Genomic DNA, 20,170 nt, shown 5'->3' on the forward strand with positions numbered 1-20,170 from the left:
CACTAAGATCTAATCTTGATAATAAGCCTTATTAATTTGATACTGATATCATGGAAGATCAACAAATAAACTGAATGGCCTACTATGAACAAAACCATGATATTGGAAAGCACCTTTGTCACTCCGGCCAAATGTCTTCAAGTATTTGTGGCTGACAAAACTTGGTTTTAAAAGATATTAATGCCTGAATTATTTTTTTTCTTTTTTCTACACTGCATTCACTCCATTCCTGATAAATTATAGAAATGTTTGAGAGCAAACTAAATCAATCTTAAGCCGATCTCTTTAGCTGAAAAAGAGCCAACAAATTGGGAAAACGATGAAATTTGGAAACGCAGTTATATATCATTAGTAGGCAAAATTCAAAAAAAACAACTCTTAATCTACTCCTTTTTCATTCTGAGATTATGTTTATACTAGGAGAATAAGAACGGTTCCAAAATTCCAAGGCTTTGAAACATCACTGCGTCCTAAGATTCTTGCCCAATGATAAACTATGGATGGGCTAACAACTGGGAATATCACATATGTTTTGTAAATTCCAAAATTCTTGCATTTAAGTTATCCACCTAATCCAAACAAACGCACAACGTACGAGTGCCTTAGATTTTAATGGCGAAAAATAATGCTCAAGCTGCTAAGAAGCTGATTTCAACTTGCATTCCACCCGGCAACACTTCCTTGAAAAGTGAGAAATTTAAGCGTGGAGGTAGATCTTCAAAGAGAGCGTACACCTCTCACATCACAATTGAACATCCTGCCATTAGAAATCATGTGGATATTCAAACGTCAATCAAGGAAACGGCCATGCTTCTATGGTACCATTCAAATGCTTACGAAGTCTGAAAATCAGAAACCTCAAACTGTCGATAGTTTATGAGGGGTTCCGCTATTCCAACTAAGCAAGATCTCCGGTCGTGTCAAAACGGGGCGTGATTCTAATGCAAGACGGTTGCACACACTTTAGTCGATGCCATTGTTTTAGTGTTATGACCCGCTCAAAACCACCTTGGATGGGTATTGGTTATCCAAGCCGCTCCAGAAAACCACCTTGGATTCTGGTTGTTCAAAGCCTCCAATAGGATGGGATACATTAGATTTTTCCCCCCGGATTCCCTCATAAAGTCAATCATTCACGTTTGAATTAATTACCGATTGTCCCACACGAACCATTTGGCAGCTCCATAATCGTCCACATGCAGAAGCGACGATAAGATGTAATTTTCTAGTCTGTACTCTAAGCCCGAGCTCAAGTTTATGAGCCACTTATCCATGAGCTTCAAGTTCATCTTGACTTTGTTTATTCGTACTTGATTATGGCAAAGAGTACATCCAATGTGGAAGATATCAAAAAGAATGGAGGATGGACCCTATGGAGAGGAAAATTGAGAATGGATAGCCACCACATAAAGAGTCGTTGCCAATCACTTTTTATCCAACAATACCATCTTTGTGAATTTACTTCACAGGTTTCAAAAGCGAAGTACAAATCTAGACGAAATGAAACGATTGCCAATCGATTCACGTCTTGTCGCACTAATCCATTCATCCACGATTTCGGTTCATTCTGGCAAGATTGCGATTGGATCGGATCGACGAAGTTTTGTGTCAGACCTCAGGAAATGAACCACGGACAACAAGTTAGCAATCATCCAAAGCTTCTGGAGAAGAAATCAACCGCTATGTCTTGGCTGCTTCCAAGAGTTCTTAAAAGCGAACCTGACATAAGTAAAATACCGTCCCAAATTAAGAAGGTTGATGCATTAAGGCTACTTCAATATTAACCGGCGAAAAATACACTAGCATTAGAAATTACATTGAGCTTTGATGATCTAGCTTAAAGTTCATAAACCATGGGGTCCGGATCAGGATTACCTTAGATCTTCACACGCTTCTCTTTACGATGAAAATTAACAAAGGACCGTGAATTACCACATCTAATTTGTAACCATCAGTACCAAGATAAGTGAAACTTAAAAACATCTTGACTTTTTTCACTCAATGAACCTCAAATATCCAAACCAGTTCAGCAGTCCCGTCCGCATCTTTTCCTATGATTTGATTAACAAACACTCTTGAAGCAAGTTATTGTACGATATGTAAGGAAGATTAAAAAAGGGAAGGAGTCACATCGATCTTGGGCTGCCAGGGGTGACTTCCTCATGGTTCTTGCTTCTGAAACTTGGTCCTCCTAGTTATGGACGAAGTCACCGCCATTCGATCTGAACCAACCATCGCGTCTTGTTTGTTGGAGATAAACCAGACGTTGATGAGCATAATAGGGGCGAATCGAATTGATGAATCCATTCACAAAAACAGATCATCCTACTCGGTGAGTGGATCCAACTAGCGCCTGACGTAGATCAGGCCAAGTGACAAGTGGCCTACCACACTCAATGCAATCATTCGAGAATCGCCTTAAAATTGGGTGACAAAAAGCCATCACTTGATCGTTTTGCGCCTTTTGAGCAACTTCGGGGGAATATACTTTCAAGATGGTAGATCAAACTCTTAAATAACCTAATCAACAAGGTTTGTTTGGTCTTATGACAGTTCATGTTGAGCATTGTTAGAGAAAATGTCTAGAGAGGTTTTTTAAGCTGACATACCTATAACCCACTCTTCATGCCGTTCAGATGCCCAATTTCCAGGGCAGTAGTAACGCAATCTCAAGTAACAAAGTGGCAATAATTTGTTAATTTTTTAGAAAAAGGAACCATAACCCCCCCCCACAAAAAAAAATAATACTCGTTCCTTTTTTCACCTTCCAAGGTGGCCTTTAATTTTTTGTTTCTCTTTCGACAACTAAAAAAGCTAGAGGTTTTGGTCCAATTTATCAGAAATATTTTTTTGCTATTTTCATAAAAGGCATTTGCTTGGCAGGAAATATTCCTTTGGGTTGATTGAGTATGTTACACCAAATTTCCCTACCTCCACTTTTTCCATGACTTAAGGGTCATGTTTCTGACAAGGAAGCTTCACATATATGCTTGAGAATTTTATTAATAAGATCATCATAATAAAAGTGTGTTCGAAAACAATTTCAGTTAACAGCGAAAAAAGTAAAAGCGAAGTCAACGAATCAGCTTTCTTTGAATTAATTTTTCAAAAGATTAAAATCGATATTACAACGTAGGCTAGTTTACGATACCTTAACACATAAAACTGTCTAATATGACGTAACAGTTTTTAAAACTGAAACCTATGTTAACTTTTAAAATATGTCCTTCCCCTCTCCAGTTTCAAATTTCAAAAAGTGATATCCCCAAAAGATTGGTACTGTTTTAGACCGTTCCATGACAACTCGACCCAACTGACTACTCGACCCAGCGGACAGCTCAACCCAGCAGACAATTCAATCTAAGGGAAAACCTCACCCCAAGGGACAAAAGAAATTAAGCACAATTGATTGGCTCACAAGTAGTTCATATTTATAGAGTAAAATTGATCACATTAAAACATGTGACAAATCTGAAGCGCATTAAACTATCACTTAATTAATTCCTTTTAAGACTACTTGTATGTAGTTCAATCAAGATGTGACAACCAAAAAAATCGTTGTTTTAATACTTGAATCGATTTTGTTTAAATTCAATGCTTTTCTGATGTGAACACCTTTTCAAGCAAATTGAGTGTTAACTCATCAAGTTCAAGTTTTGTTCCTTAAATTAGTATTTTTTGCCAATATCTTATGTTTAGCTTTTACTGGATTGACTTGTCCGCAGGGTCGAGTTGTCCACCTGATCGAGTGGTCCCGTCACCGTTTTAGACATTTTTGGGAACGAATGACTTCCCTACAATGTATTGCCATTGGTGTGGCAAACATCTTGTCAAAGTAAACATGGCCAAGAATAGAAGTAACGAAGTGCTAAGCAAAAAAGGATAGATGTTAGACTGTCTACTTATATCAGGAAAAATTAAGTATCGTAAACAGTGCAAATTCCCCAGGACCATAAGATTAAAAACAGCATACAAATGCAATACATTTTGAACAATTATGTCAAGCTTCAAAATCAGTTCTGATCAACAAATTATATTGACAGGAAACCCTCAAATTTTAGGACTATTTAAAACAGAAATAACCTTGAACTTGAAAAAAATGTGTCTGATCTTGATGGGGCAAAAAGTCTGAAATATTGGTCATCTAAATTTTAGGCAACGTAACTGTAATGAGTAAAACCATTACTCTTTTTGGCAAATAATGGTTGTCTCATGAATCACTTATTTTGTTTAAAGTAATTGTAACTTTGATACGCTCCTTTTATTGAGAAACGGTTAAAATATGCCTTGCCAATTTGATAAATAAAAGCGTGACAAATTTAGTCCCTCTCATCAAACATTCCTAATTTCCTTAAAATTCAGTGTATCCAGAACACTTTGACTGCTTCATAGGCTATTCGGTTGTCGATAATTCACTCAATTGTTATACCACTTTGTTTTTTTATCCCGAACATGTCGCTTCATTATTACAATTATGCATCTACTTCAGCTCTTTCGCCATGATTGAATTCACCTCGACTTGGCACTTGAGAATGTGGTCTGTACTTTTTAACCCACATCACCACAAAGTACCACAAGGTTCAAATTGAGACCTCTTTCAGAGGCTCCGAGGAAGATTAGTTGGTGATCTTTTTTGGTGCAGGCTCTCTTTCATTTAAGAGGTGTGAGCAGCATTGCAGATTTTTCTGTCTGGACGAAGCCGTTCAAAAATCGCACTCAATAAGCAAGTGATTGCGGAGAGGATGATTACATGACACCCTTCAATGAGATAGTAGATCACCATACCGATCAACGTGATTAAAGACTAGTCTAGCTGCCAATATTGGCATCGTGCTCTTGCGCTTAATGCCAGTAGAAACTACGCATATGAAGGGTTAATTCATTGGCAAGTTTTCCTATTGATCACAATGTTGAAAACGTTGCTCTTCTCTGAAAAAAAAATCAAGAGAAACTCAAATTAGGGCTTCACTGGTCCTACGTTCTAGGGTAGACACAAATTATGAGTTGTTTTTTGATGGCGGATTTCATCATTTGAAATGAGCTGTGGAGTTATGCTTCAACATGAGATAATTCGCATCAGTTTGATGGGGATGTTTGGGATTGAAATAAATATTTCAATAGCTAATCAAAACAAAGTCAATGTCTTATTTCAACTTTCACTAGTGGGGGTTAGAATCAAGATTCTGAAGGCTATCCAAGTAAAATAAGATATGCACCCTATCCTTTGGCTATCAGATTTTGTGTTTCCCTCAAAAATTGAATAATGGTTTCCGACTTCGATTGTGATGGTTGTAAATCACCATCAACAACTGGCAGGCTGGCTAAATAAATCAATGGCAAATGATCTTCTCGTTGATGGGTGCCAAATCATAAATTTCTTGCCCCAGCAACGTCGCTGACTCAGTTTCGAACAGGGAGCGATTATATTTTCACTCAAGTGGGTCGTGATGTCAAAAGTCAACTGAAATTTTATTGACTGGAGGCTTTTGATTGGCTCGCTACTCACTATCCCCAATAATTGTGTCACCTAATGGTCCAAGGTTCAAAATTGGTTCAAATCACGCTTTTTCTCGCCGGTCGAGGGCATCTTCATAATTGTCAGAAAGCTTCATACAAACACTAAACCGATTGTGTATTCAACGAAATATGAACTTTAAGGAATAGTTTCCTCAAAAACAAAAGATTATATGTTTTAGTAGCTCAAAACGTCTAATCTTTGTGGTTATAAAGCATATGTGCACTGCATATGGTTGGAAATCCATTTGATTGAGATCACATATTAACGTAAGCAGCTTTGCGCGACTCTAAATTTTTGTCCATTGGATAGTGCACAAAATTGAATAAGGACTAGGTTTCGAAAAGAAATGTTAGTGGGATTGATAACATTTAACTTTGACGAGCAAACAATATTTAAAAGCATCAGCTTAAATACTTAAAACGGGACGCTTAAGCTTACGCTTCTCTATTATTTTGCCGACTTTACTGCAAGTAAGCACCTACAGGACTTCAATCTGAGCTTCAGACCAAACCCCACTGAAGAGTAACGGGAGTGTTGCTCTCATTTTAACTAAAAATATTTCCCAATCAGACCATTCGTCAGTTTGGCGTGCACGGAAAGGAGCTTTGTCTGATCACATTCTAAGGCAAAATTTGGGACAAAGAGCTTTAAAACTGCACAATCAGATGTTTCAAGACTTAACAATACATTATTGATAGAGCAAGAAGGAAATCTGTCATTCAAGGACGGAAATCTGACAACAAACTCGTCATTTGAGAAACCCTGAACTGAACTGACACTGAACTACGATGAATATCAGTTTAATCACTAATAATTCTCAAGCCTACATCGTATCTCGGATGCTGAGGTTTAATGGATACTTGTAGGGTTATCGTTCAACCATGTTCAATCAAGATAACATCACCTTGGAAACCCCAATATTCCTACGTGTGATGATAACTAGCATTTGGAGTGAGAATATTAAATCAAACCACTTTGTCTAAGAATCTGTACAAAAGACACAAAATGAACCGTGAAGAGGTGTTAAAAAAGCACCATCTTTGAATTGAAAGTCTCTCTTTGATAATGAGCCTTGAAGATTAGCGGGCAGCGTCAGCTAGAGTTCGTGGTTCATCAGCTTTAAATCGTCTTTGATCCAGTGTTGCCATCGATTCAGTACTCTACTAGATACCACGTTTTGATGAATGATCCTGGCGTGCCTTATACGTCGCTCAGCATCCGCCCAATGATCATTTGAACATATTTATGGTGCAAGAGAAAACCAATTTATAGGGCCTCCAGAATGCGGACAAGCCCGTGAGTATTAATTATCACAGATTTTGGAGGCACGATCCAAAGAGATTCCCCCAGACACCCTGGCTTCAACACGAATGCCGATGTCATTTTTCATTGGGCTGTCTGCCATTTTCCTGATTTCCCTGCACTGGTCGATTGTACTCGTACATACAATCTAAATACATGTTGAAGGTACAACAACAACAGACCCCAACCAATCATCCCTGAGCAAACCGCAGAGGAATACTATGCCGTATTGTTCATTATCCAGGCTAGAACTAGAACGAAAAGGGCCTTCACACTCCCAGTCACGATTGTGATTATTGGTTCAAATGAAAAGACCGATCAACAACCAAACTCATTTGGGGGATTTAGATATTCGTGTAGAAACAAAAGCACCTGGCCAGTTAAAATTGTGTCAGGGGGTAAAGCGAAGTATTGGTTTGCCATCAATTCAGTACAAAGAGTCTCAAACCCCAGTCAAGTAAGTTTGTGTTTGGCGCGGGTGATTTGAACGACCGACATTTTGAGGTGTGTTTGAGAAGCAGTACTTTTTTCCCCCTCTGATGATGCCGAGTCCATCGTAGTTGAAACATATTCTTGGGTTAATGGGCATTAAATTTGAAAATTGCTCTGGCTAGTGAGCACGCAATGAGGTTGGCTCGAGAAATAATCGCGGTTGTTTCGAGAAGTGATCTCATGAATGCTGGAAAATGGATATTTTTGCACATATACCCATCACGTTGAGCGCTTAGTTAAAAAAACAGGGAATCGAGGTGATCGAAGAAGTACGTATGTTGATTCTGAGGATCTTATACCTGATTAGATGCTCGACAAACTTGATGGATCTGACAAAATCAACTAGCAGAAATCGTAATTATGGCGTGGCAACTACTCATCTGCATCCGAACCAAGGCCTCTTTTATCATCTTGTTACTTTTCCATCTGGTTGGTAATTGGTAGTACGATTTGAGAAACGCTCGTCTCGAATTCAGATTTCCTGGCCTATCCCAAAATTGAAGTGATGTTCAATTTGGGAGGAAATCGTTTGCACGGATCTATTGACTTTTGGAAATGATCATCGTTTTGGGGCAAAATCATAGACGGGAAAATATGCTACCCAGCTTTGACAAAGACACAAAGCGAGGAATATGAACTAAATTCATCAACGCCAATGACCGAGGGAACGTTGTGAATCCGATAAAAAGTTCTCACCCAAGCATTGTTTATGAACTATGACCTAGGCGTCCCCAGGAGCTGTCAGCAAAGTACATCAACTTTGGCATCGTTTTTTTCCTTCTTTCAATAAAATAATCATTATGCCTTTACGAGAATGCTGGCGAAGTTAAAATTTACCTTCAACAACGCGGATGATCCTTCCAGAACCCTCGAAATTCGTTTTCTGAGCCATTTTCATGCGTCTTTGTGCCAGAGGCAGCAGATGAAACAATGTTTGGCGGGGTTTAGCGCTGAAAGAACCTCATCGAGAAGTGAAGTGAATGTTCAAAGGGGAAGGAAGGAGGGGGGGGGGGGCACTCATTCCATGCATTGTAAACCAATTCTATAATGGACTGTATGGCCTGTATGTGATCCAAGTACTGTACATATGGAGTAAGATGGAGGCGGGAACTTGCCTTCGTGTACTTTGGAGGAGGTATGTGTTTGGAAAAAATAACGCGTCTCAAGCTCGCCGGTTCCAGAGGAGGAGGAGGATGACCCCCTTAGGCCTAGGCCTGCCAACTATCACCATGAAGATGAGTCGGGTATGTGTTGGTTCGTGGGCCCGGATTCGATATCGGCTATAAAAAGAAACGGGCTCTCCGGATTGATCACAGTTTCACGGAGAAGATTCACGAGCTAACAACGTGATTGTCTCCTTGGTCTGATCAGGTGAGACTCGGTAGACAGAGTGTGACTAGACTTGGTTAGGCCAAACAAAAAAATCAATAGGTTTTGTAATATGACCATGTTTCTTAATTCCAGCATCATGAAGTTATCCCTCTTCCTCATTTTCTGCCTGGGGCTCATCACTCTCTTGAGCTTGACTCCTGAGAGTGAGGCTGCGACCCGCCGTCAGCTTCGCAGAGGTCGAGCTGGTCTCAGACGTGTGCAAGGTAGATCGCAATCAGTTTCTCCCCGAAGGTCACACCCGTATCCTCTCCAATATGCCGCTCAACGATCCGTCCATCGACCCGCCAGACTTGGCAAGTCAGTTCGCAGAACCAATAAGTCTGGTCGCCGTGGAAAGGCCGTCCGAAGACGGCAGAAATCCCGCCGAAATGGCCTTCGTCGCAAGCAGACACCTACTTACCGACCAAGAAGTCGAACCGGCAAGAAGACCAAGCCCATGGCCAGGCGTCAATCTCGTCGCTATCAGAAGAGAGTCCAGTCCTCTTACCGAAAAGCTGGTAGACGCTCTCGCGGTCGCAAGCAACGCCGAGGCCGCAAGGCTCTCCAAAAGTACTTCCGCCGCCGTTACCGTAGTGGTCGTCAAGAAGGTGAAGTGGTTGAGGAGGTAGAACCCATTGCACCCACTAATGCCGAGGAGGCTGAGGAGACCATTGAGGCCATGGATGAAGCCGTTGAAGACCCTGAGATGCAAAACGAAGTGGATGCCAACGGTGACGGTATTCCTGACTGGTGCAACCCCATCAAACCTATGGGCGCTTGGTTGAACTTCCGCAAGATGAAGCTCTGGTGTGCTGACCGCGGATTCACCAAGTTTGGTCCCTATGGTGGGGTTCCCACCGAGGCTCCTGAAACCACTGCCGATGGCGAAGATGCCGATGGTAGTGATTTGATGGAGGGAGAGGAGGATGCCATGGATTATCTCGATTATGAGATGGAGGCTGAGGATCCTGAAGCTGATCAGGCAGCTCTTGAGGAAGGAGGTGACGAGGATGTTGACTACTAACCAGTAGCGGATCAAACACCCGCTCTCACTCCCCAAGCTTTAAGTTTCGAATAAGCGATGATTTGCCAATGATATTTCGCCAATTCAAATAATTCGACCATTTCTTCTTTAAACAGCGACCACGTCTATGATGCGATTTCCCCTATTGTTGCACAAATCAGCGAATAACATTCTGACAATAAAACTCCTCTTCAAAAGGAAAATATGGAGATTAATCTAGCAACTATGTTATTAGAACAATGGTACCTAAAATAGGCATTCGACTATCAGATTCAAAATGTTTCAAAATAATCAGGAAAGCAACAGAACGAAGAATGATAGGAACGCCTAGAATCAATATTTCCATTGGCAGGAAGACATGGGCTCTGTTAAAGCTTGAACGTGTTAATTATTAACATACTATTGTAAAATTTATGCGTTAAAAGCGGTAAATAGAGCGATGGTTGACGTTACACTTGACCTTTTGAGATAATGATGAGAAGAAATCAGCTTGTAAGTGTGCCTATAGATCGTCCCCTAGAAACCTCGTTCCAAACTGATTCCAAAAATACCTTAAAACACGAGGATCTTTTACTTGAAGCTTTTCATGACCAGTTAACGAAAAGTCGAGGAAATGACAATCTGGAAAATTGTGTGGTTGAGTCAATTTCAAGTCTATAAAAAACTTGCATGAAAACAGTCCAGAGTATCTTTTTAAATCATCCAAAAACCAATGCAGAAAAAGGGCTTTGGGTTCACTCCTTTGAACCATACAATCAATCCTGCAAAAAGAAGAATTTCATTTAATTAAAGTCATACTAATTATGGTTTCAAATGAGCAGGTCTGTTCATGATTAAGAATGTGACCGTGACAAGAGTTCTAGAAATCTAGGTCGGATTGAGCCCTTACCTGTGAGCTCCAGCACTAAAAAGCCTCAGCTAGAGCCAATTGTGCAATCTTCAAGACCATGCATGAGCTGGGGAAAGTAACTCGTGGATGCCAAAGTTCATGGCCCCCCTTCTAAAGAATGTTCAGAAGGTCGTTCGGTCATTATGGCCTTCACAAACCATGCTGGCAAGACTGACTGCAAAATGGGTCAACAACAGATTCTCAAACAAAACAATTCAAGCCAATTTCAGAAGGAGTCAAAGAAATATATCCACTAGTATGTTGATGACTAGAGATCGGATTTGAAATGATTTGCACGTTGAACAGAAATCAAGAGGTAAACAAATAAGCAATTGGTTTTCTGAGGTGTGAAAAGTTTGAACTTCTGAAGAAGAAAACGGTTAGGATAAACCCTCCAGGAATTTCTGCTCAAAGTGCAAATCAACATTCAAATCCGATCCATATTTTCTAATTCAATAAAAGAAACGGCAAACAAGATCTATTTTTTTTTTTTTTACCAAAATGATGTTTTTTTTTCATCTGTCCCAAATTTGGCAAAAAAGGCAAAAAACTTAGATTTTAGATGTTTTTCTAGGTTTGTTCATAAGGATTAAATACGATTTGTTTTACTTTGGTTCACAACAATGAAGTCCACTTCTCTTCTTTCTCGGGCTCCTTCATTGTTTAATTTGCTTCCCTCTAATATTCGTAGGGAAAACGTAGGTCTTGTTGATCCGGTTGCATCTTTCAAGTCAGACTTAAACAAATTGTTAGATAGCATTCCAGATCAACCCTACATTCAAGGACTAGCTCGGTCTGCCAACTCAAATTCGTTATAGACCAAATATTATATAAAGATTGAAAGGTAATAAATAGACGAATTATAACCTTTCATTTTAATAGTACTGGAGATTACATGCCCTGCAGCGGTTAGAAAGGCCCGTGAAAAGACAAACAAACAAAAGGTCACTTTGCCCAGCCCCAGTGTGGATGACTATCTAATTGGTCCAAACTTTGGTCTTACTCTCTATTTGGGGGTTGCACGTATCCAAGTACAATTTAATCACTTGTACAGTTTGCTTTAAAAATGCTTGAATTCCCGCCTTCGGTAGTAGGGCTACTAAAGCTCGTCTCCTATTGGACAGATATTTTTGGACATCTTGTAAGATTCCGCGAGAAGTAAAAGTTAGGGTGGCCATGTCAGATGAAAAGTATCTATTCTTTAATGTCTCTGACAACTATTTTGCAGCTACATCCACATTCATAGACCATGATTACGCTCCCTGGAAATAAATCACGCAAAAGTTAGGTTTTGACATTGGTAACATTTATTTGAATAACGGGGCATTTTGGTCACTTCTTTCCTCTTTTCCAACCAAAAAAGCAGCAATCCTAACTTTTTGAACGCCAACAAACATTTAAAAATCGCAGAAAAGTTCTGAAAAGAAGAGAAGGAATGTCTGCTTTTTCATTATTTGTGCCATTATCATTTGAATGTGCAGTGCATTTGTCTAATATTACTTCAAACTGTGCCAATTGGATGTGTGCCTGTTGGTCTGCCAAATCACTGGCCATATTTATCATGAAGTGAGAGGAAATATGTTGGTGCAACTGTGTTAGTGCATTGATGTAAAGGTTCGCCTAAGGCCCTGGTTTATCAAGTAAGTAAGCTCGGCTAACTTGCCATATAGCTCATCATCTGAAAACGAGCCCATTCAAAAGAAGCCATTTGTTTTTATTCAAAACTCCTCACTTAACATTTCCCTGGGTCAGCGTACATTGCAGAATTGAACGTTAAGAATTTGTAACAAATTGTTATTCATATTATTTTAGCAATCAAGTTGTTGCAATGCTTGGACATCTACTTGGTCACAAAAGTAAGAAAGGTGGTATTGGTCAAGATTTCTCCATGATTCAGCCAAATGCAGTGGGTTGTTGGGTATTTGTGAAATTCCTTGCGACTGCAAACTAGGTTGTGGTCAGAAACTAATACTATTTCTTGCAAAAGAGCCACCCTTCCTTAAAATTTGAGCGGAATATTCGTCAGACATCTCAGTCTCTAAAAATGTGACGGAATGGTTGGAATCGAGTTTGGGACGAAGGGTGTTGGCAGCAAGTCGAAAATGGATGAAAATTCTCAGTCCTACAGATCTCGGTAAGAACTGGACAACAAATTAACAAACTGATTATAATATTTTTATGGTATAATCCAGGGCTTTCAAACTCATTATGAAAATGACACTATGTTTCAAGTTTGTTACGGCAAAAACGACGCCCTGAAACAGATTTTAAACATCTCTAAATATTCAATCAAAAGAGGGTTTCTATGTTTAAATTGTTGTTAACCTTTTTAAGACCTTTGAATTAATTTCAAACGATTATTAACCAATGTTTTTTGCTACTCTGTGCTCCTCTGTTAATAGCAGAGCGTTTTATAATGACTTTCTACCAAAGCGGGCCAATGCTAATAGTCCTACTACCGAAGTGGGCTAAATCCAGCAAACCATGCAGATAATTTAGTTGCATTTAATGTGTGATAATAAGATGGCGGAATTTACTAAAATACTTGCAAAACGAAAGCATAATATCTGAGAGTGATGTGTTCTAAAAAGATCGAAAAAGAGACCCCTGATTTGATCGCCCACCCAAGGAGTGCAATTCAACAATTTTAGACTCATATTCGTCCTGTCTCTGCCCGCCCACTTTCAGCTTTCTTGCGATGGACAAATGTAGATTCTTGGAGCTAATGGTCGTTAATATGAACAGCTTGGATAAAGTAATGAGCGATATTCAATATTGCTTTTAAAAAGTTACTTTAATAGCATATCAAGTAAATTGTTTCGCATATTCAAAGACATTTTAGCAGCTTTCTAGTTAGCAAATATGCACAAAATTTGTTCTTCGACGTTTTAAAAAGTAGCCCAAGAAGCACAGTGAGAAAAATTGTTGGAGTCTTCTCTCAAGACTTTAAGAACTTCCAGAGTAAAATTGCTAAACACCCTTTTGATGAGAAAGGGTTGTAAAACATATAACCCAAAATTTCAATAAAAGTGCCAAAAGAGTCAAAAATGTAGCCAGTAAGGGCAAAAGAATCAACGGTCAAAGTAGAAAGGAAATACCAGCAAAAATTGCAATACCTTTATGACTCGCTAATCGTTTAAACTACTTTTTTTTAGTGGAAACTACGTTTTAACAACTCTAACCAAGGTACCACCAACGCAGCAACAATACCATTAGGGCATGCCAAGTAAAGGAAATTCAAGGAAAAATGTGGTCTGGCACCCTGATTTTTGGCATTTTGGGGAGGGAGTACTTAGACAAACATCACAGTCAACTCGCACCATCTGCGCATTGAATTTTCAATAGTGGAATGATTTTGAGTGAGGTCCGTTACACAATCCAACAAAATGAACATGATTGGTGTAACTTGGCAACGGCACTATCAAATTGGCTCAATATCTCAATGCTGTTTGCCTAGACGAGTAGGTAGAATGAAATAAATGTCAAAGTGCAATGCATGCACAATGCGGATTGGGTGGGCATGCTGTCTTTGATTTTACCCCATGGAATAACGTCAGTTGCTCATGAACGCGTTCACTTTACAAGCCCTATAGAGAAGCATAAAAATTTGGGATTTCATATTTGTGCGCCCTCTGGTTCTACCATTAAGTAAGTGTCACCAACTTCTAACTGATGACAAGATGCTGGCACCAATATTTTGTTCTCCATTATTGCATGTTTTTGTCACTTGCCATGATATGACATCTCATGAATGTTGCACTTAAATGGTTCAAGATAATTGACGAACGATATCCAACAATGCCGAACAATTTTGTCAATGAAGATTTTGAAGCACTGGATGTGCAAAAATCATGGTAGTTCTTGTCGCGATTGTGCCGCACCCTGGCTTGCCCATACAGCTGAAATCCATGCCAGTTCTTTACACGTCTCTATAGGGGATGTCAATTAAAGGAAATTCAAGGAAAAATGTGGTCCGGCACCCTGATTTTGGGCACTTTGGGGAGAGAAAACTAAGACAAACATCAAAGTCAAATCGCACCATTCGCCCATTGAATTTTCAAGAAGCGAGTGATTTTGAGCAAATTGTGTTACAAAACCCTACTAAATGATCATGTTTGGTGTTGATCAGTGAACGCACTATCAAATTGGCTCTATACTACAATGCTAATTGCCTAGACAAGCACGTAAAATGGAAAAAATGTCAAAATCCAATGTATGCACAGTGCGGTTTGGCTGGGCATGTTGTCTTTTATTTTACTCCATGGAACAGCGTCAGCTTCCTTATAGGGCGAGTCCATGAACGCGTTTACTTGACTAGCCCTATAAGGAAGCTTAAAAGACCATAGAAGAAGAAACATATAAGGGTAAACATCGAGTTTGTTGTGATTTTTTCTGCAGCTGAATCGGCAACTAGAACAGTGAATACTGGCTTTTCAGTTACTATTTGGTATATCTTTGAGTAGCCCAAGAAACATGAATTGTTGCGTTCCATTGGTTTCCACCGATTTTTTTGCAGACTTCCTTACCTCTATTGGGATTGGAAATCCAGTAGTTCAAGACGAGAAATCTATTCATTTTACTTAACTTTTATTTATATATATTGTTCCATCGACCAATGAATTAGAGTTGGCTGATCTGGCTAACCCTTGAATATAAGATTAATCGGGAATTTTAGTCAAAAACTTGTCCAAGTCTGACTTAAATCCTGCTACTGGATCAAAGCCTACATATGCCTTACGAATATTTGAAGGCAACGTATTGAACAATCAAGGAGCCCGAGAAAGAATAGAGTTGGACTTCGTTGTTCTAACTACAAATAATTAGCCGAGTTTTACTCAAACATTGTTGCATATATCACAAGTATTTTTCACAACATTTCTCGAGATTTGAAACATGTTTAAAAGTTTGTAATATGCCCAAAGCAAATATTTCAATGGACGAACACTACTCCCACCCTTCAACCAAGTTTTCCATTCAGCCAGTAACAGAACAATAGACTCATTCGATCCAATGTAGGTTTATCAACAGAGAAAAAGTATTTATTGTGTTCATTTTGACATAGATAACCCCAACATAAGATTAGGAAGGCCTGAATATCAATCAATGTTCAAAGTCTCATTCAAGAATGTCATCTCCATCCCATCCTAAATGCAGTATCACACATTGCATCTCTTCAATCGGGAGGATTAGAATGATGAATAGTATACAGAATCAGATCGATCAACCAACCAACATCTCCGAAATCCGGATTCCAATCCTCTCACACACCCCAGCAAGACAAATGAAGTGTCGACCCCAGTCACCCACCGCCACCCTGGCCTTCCTGGGGCCTGCAGCCACGGTCATTCCCGACCCCGCCCCTTCTTTTAAATCCCGTTCTGTGAGCAAAGACTTGATTGAGCGACCAACCCAAAAGCCTAGATCGATGATGGAATGATGATTACCTAATACCTCGCGCCAAAAGAAGATTAATTTTCCGATTCAAAAGTGATCAATCTTAGAGAAAAACGATAAATCATCGCCCATACCTGTAGTTACTTGCCGTTATTAGTTCAGAAACCTCAGAGCCGGCACACCCCCCTGATTGGTCCCCTCTAAACTACATACATCCCTGAAGACCGACCACCCCAACCAGCAGCACACTTTTGGATTGCTCTTATCGTCCATTTTCCCGCCCACACAATTTTAGCCTAATAAGAGATCAATCCGGATCCAACGGCCCGGATCTTACCCAACTCACAATTTATCACTTTAAAGCGCCGGCATGACCATCACCTTCCTGTGAAAATTTGAAATTTATTTTTGTGTTTAGCCGTCTGTTCTTATGGACGGGCTCCTTATATTGTTCTATAAAAACCTGAATCTCTTTTAGTTCAATACTATCTGTAATGTTTACTGCATATAACTATCCAAATTGTCTTTAATCATAGTTTAAATGCTTTTACTATATTTGTTTTTCGTTCTGACCTGACTTTTGGACTAAATATTCGTTGTCAATATTTCGACCCATACTCGCTATTAAATAGTTTTACATATAATGAGAACTGTTGTCCATTTTTTCACGATTAATGAGCTGGAAAAATTGTCGGTTTTCGTTCCGAACAACTGTTTATGATTTAATAGTCATAATTGAATTTTTGAAAATACTTCCGAAAAGCAAAGCATTTTATTAAAAAGTGAATCACAGGTGCTTATGGGAATATTTCATTCCTCAGTTTTCCCTATGTTCATTATACTAATCATTTTGTTTACCGTGCATAACATAAAAATTGAATGAAAGGCCCATTGGGAAATGATACGATTACTTGCAAGTTCATCTGATTAGAAATCTACATCAAAATATTTGTCAAACCGTTTTGATCGGGTAGTTTCACGCGTAGACGGCTCAGAGATGAACTGTTTGTCAAATACCAAACATTTCCGAAATTGTTAGGCAAACTTTGTGACAGAATGTTTCTCGTGTAGACGCACCATTATTTCAATATATTTTTGAAATACCGAATTGCGAGATTGAGTTTAGTTTCTCTGTTATTGGTCACCATTTGTATTCTCGTTTGAGTTCATTTCCAGGTCTAGTCAAGTTTTGTTGTGTTCACTAGAGACTTACTTTAGTCTCTAGTGTTCACTAAGTCAGTTGCTGCTGCTGGCTTTGTTTTGGTTTTGATGAGCTTCTATGATTGCCCTGTTGACGTTTTTGACCTCCATGATTGCCCTATGATTAGTGATGGGAACGTTGCCTCAAAAGTCTCAAGCATTCAATGCAATACCGGTCCATTGCCAGATTCAAAATGTATCATGCAAGCTTGAGCCTTTCCGAGACATTGGCAGGGACGCCAAAATGGATCAAAATTAAATCCAGCTCATTATTGAGCACACCCAACGAATTTCAATTAAAACACAAAATGTTAATAGAACCCAAGCCCTTTAATGTTTCATAGTCATTCAATTCGTGTTTCAAGTCTCTTCTACCCATACCATCACATCATGGCCTAGAATATTGGCTTGAAGTGTCTACATTGAGGCATCCTGAAGAAAAAAAAGAAATTGGTGTGACAAAAAAACTGATCGATTCATCAATGCAATATGAGCGGCATCCGAAATTGTACCCATCAAACTTCAACTAAAGGGAAAATGACGTGAAATAAGGCTGATGCCACAATATGATGACTCTAAACTTGTCCCGGCATCATGACATAGTTTTTACATCAACACGAGATATCAAGAGATAAGCCAGACCAACCGCCCTGGATTCTTGAACACGTTCTTGTCAGTGTCACTGTCATGAATGCAGCCAACTGACTTGTGCGTTACCGCGTTGATCTCTGTTTCACAGCTGTGATCCCTGGTCAAAGGACCAAGTATCACCATGTGAACAATGAAAATCATCAAGGTGAATCAAAAACCCTCTTGACCAAGGTGATGGATGACTAATTCGCAAATTGGTCAAGCTCTGTTTTTTCCACTTTTACGTATCACAATCCCTTAAATGTGTTCAAACATAAGTGCAAACGTGTTCAGTTTGGCATATCAAATTGTGGGTTTAATGGCATAGAATAAAGAAATAAAACATTGGTGATTTTTCTGGTGGGCACCTTTGGACGGTGGATTTATTTCCTTCTGTCCACCATCGGCGTCATGGACAACCTCAAGGAGGCTTGAACCAAGCCTTGTATCAGAATGTATCAGGCTTGAAAAGGTTCGCATCGTCTCATCAGTACCTATGATCAAATTTCGGCCACTATGATTGCCCTCTCATCTCTTCATGATTGCCCATGTTGCCATAGTCAGCTGGCATTTGATCGCTCTGTTGTCATCTCATTTTGAATTTTGCTCGGACAAACACGAGCAAAGGCGAGCTATTAGCAAATCAAATTCCTCGACTTTCGTTACGCAGCGGAGAGTGAGCAAAACGAATGATATTGGATGAGGCCTGCTGAATGCCCTTACGATTACTTCCTTTTTGTGTCCAATTTGGTGGAAAGATTGAGGAGTTCGAAGTTAAAAAGCGCAGGTCAGGTTTAAAAGGGCTGGATTTAGAGACCCTAGATGACTTGATGTGCCATTCTATCAGGCTTGACAGTTTATCATTATTAAGGTCAGTTATGATGGTAATTTCAAGCTGGCAACTCTAAATCATTAGGCATAGCCCAAAAATGACCCAAAGTTGTCCTTCCAAGAACAGGTAATTTCAGATCTGGCAGTGCTGTGGGCTAATAACAATGAGTCTAAATTGAATCAACAAACAATGGTGGATTTCTGAGTGAACGAAAGAAAGTAGCTAGTGCCGTGTCTACAAGTATTAAAACCAAACAACTATTGGCATCATTAGTTTCCTGAAACATTCAAGCACCAATTGGTATAAGCGACTCCACCCCGTGCCAACCCCGAGAGAGACACTACAACACAAACAGACTCCAAATGCAGATTCCAATGAATCCAATCTAACCCAACTTAACCTAACCTAATCTTTCGGTTGCACGGGCCAGGGGGCGCCCAAGCCGGGGCGCAAGCCTGCGGCAGCTCGGTGGCAAGGGTCCTTTGCCTTGGATTCCAACTTCATGCTAAGTGCAAACTGGTCACTTCTTACTGTCAATAACGAAGCAGCTGTCACTGAGTTACCTTTTATAAAGTATTACCCCCTCAGCATTTTTTTGGCATATATGACCTGGGCTTCCCGTGCCCACCTATTTGGAGACTTCTTGCCAAATTGTGAGGAAAAGTCATGGATGTCTTTGGACGTCATGTAGGGATGTTAGTTACAAGTAAGGTAATGCTCATAAAAGTCGATCCCCTATTACTGATGGGAAAAGGGCAAGTAGCAAGTCATCACAGACACCCAAGTTCTACTTGTTTACAAGCAAAGCTTGGCCAAGTATTAGAACTTGGGCAAGCTTAACCCAAGCAGAGATCCTCTGCTAACGTAGCGAGCCCAAATGGTTAGCTCAGGAAAACCGCAAAATGGGGACTGTTTGTTCGTAGTTAAAGTCAGATTGCCAGAAGCAAACCAAGCAGTGAACCAAAGCCACGTTGCGGCGTCACTGTTGGTGCACTTTATTGCTTTTCCGCCACGGTAAGTGAAAATGCCCGCTATTTTTTCGTATATTCTCGCATCCCTAGTTACTTACTTCCCCCTGGGAGAATGTTGAGTAGGTGAAAAAGGTCTTGGGGGAAAGATGAATGAATCAGGCGACCAATTGTTCTTTTGCAGGTAGCAACAAGCATTACGGGGCATTTGTGGGAAAGGGGTTTTTTTGGGTGGGTATATATTTTAAACATTGTTACATATTAAGTTGGAAGAACAGGTAGGTGGTTTTTTAAAATGGAGCAGGGGAGAGTAAGTGAGTAGAGCAATGGTTTTTGAAAATGGAGCAGGGGAGAGTAAGTGAGTAGAGAAGTGGTTTTTGAAAATGGAGCAGGGGAGAGTAAATGCTGGAAGAAAAGCTTGAAGAGTAAATGGCAAGAGGAACAACAATAGTGCGCAACGAGACACTGAACATAGAAAACAAACCGGTTTGAAGAGTCAAGGAATTTGAGGTGGAGATTTTTGACCGATTGCTAATTGACGCTAATTGGA

General features: G+C 39.8%; 1 protein-coding gene across 1 annotated transcript; it reads left to right on the forward strand.

The window, feature by feature from the left end:
* The first annotated feature begins 8,492 nt into the window (after positions 1 to 8,492).
* On the forward strand, positions 8,493 to 9,910 carry LOC131886093 (uncharacterized). The gene is made up of 2 exons (XM_059234329.1): positions 8,493 to 8,683; positions 8,777 to 9,910. The coding sequence occupies exon 2, from the start codon at positions 8,781 to 8,783 to the stop codon at positions 9,705 to 9,707; it is 927 nt and encodes a 308-aa protein (XP_059090312.1). The 5' UTR covers positions 8,493 to 8,683; positions 8,777 to 8,780; the 3' UTR covers positions 9,708 to 9,910.
* The last annotated feature ends 10,260 nt before the right edge of the window (positions 9,911 to 20,170 follow it).

This window comes from Tigriopus californicus, chromosome 9, assembly GCF_007210705.1.
Source record: "Tigriopus californicus strain San Diego chromosome 9, Tcal_SD_v2.1, whole genome shotgun sequence".
NCBI lineage: Eukaryota > Metazoa > Arthropoda > Copepoda > Harpacticoida > Harpacticidae > Tigriopus > Tigriopus californicus.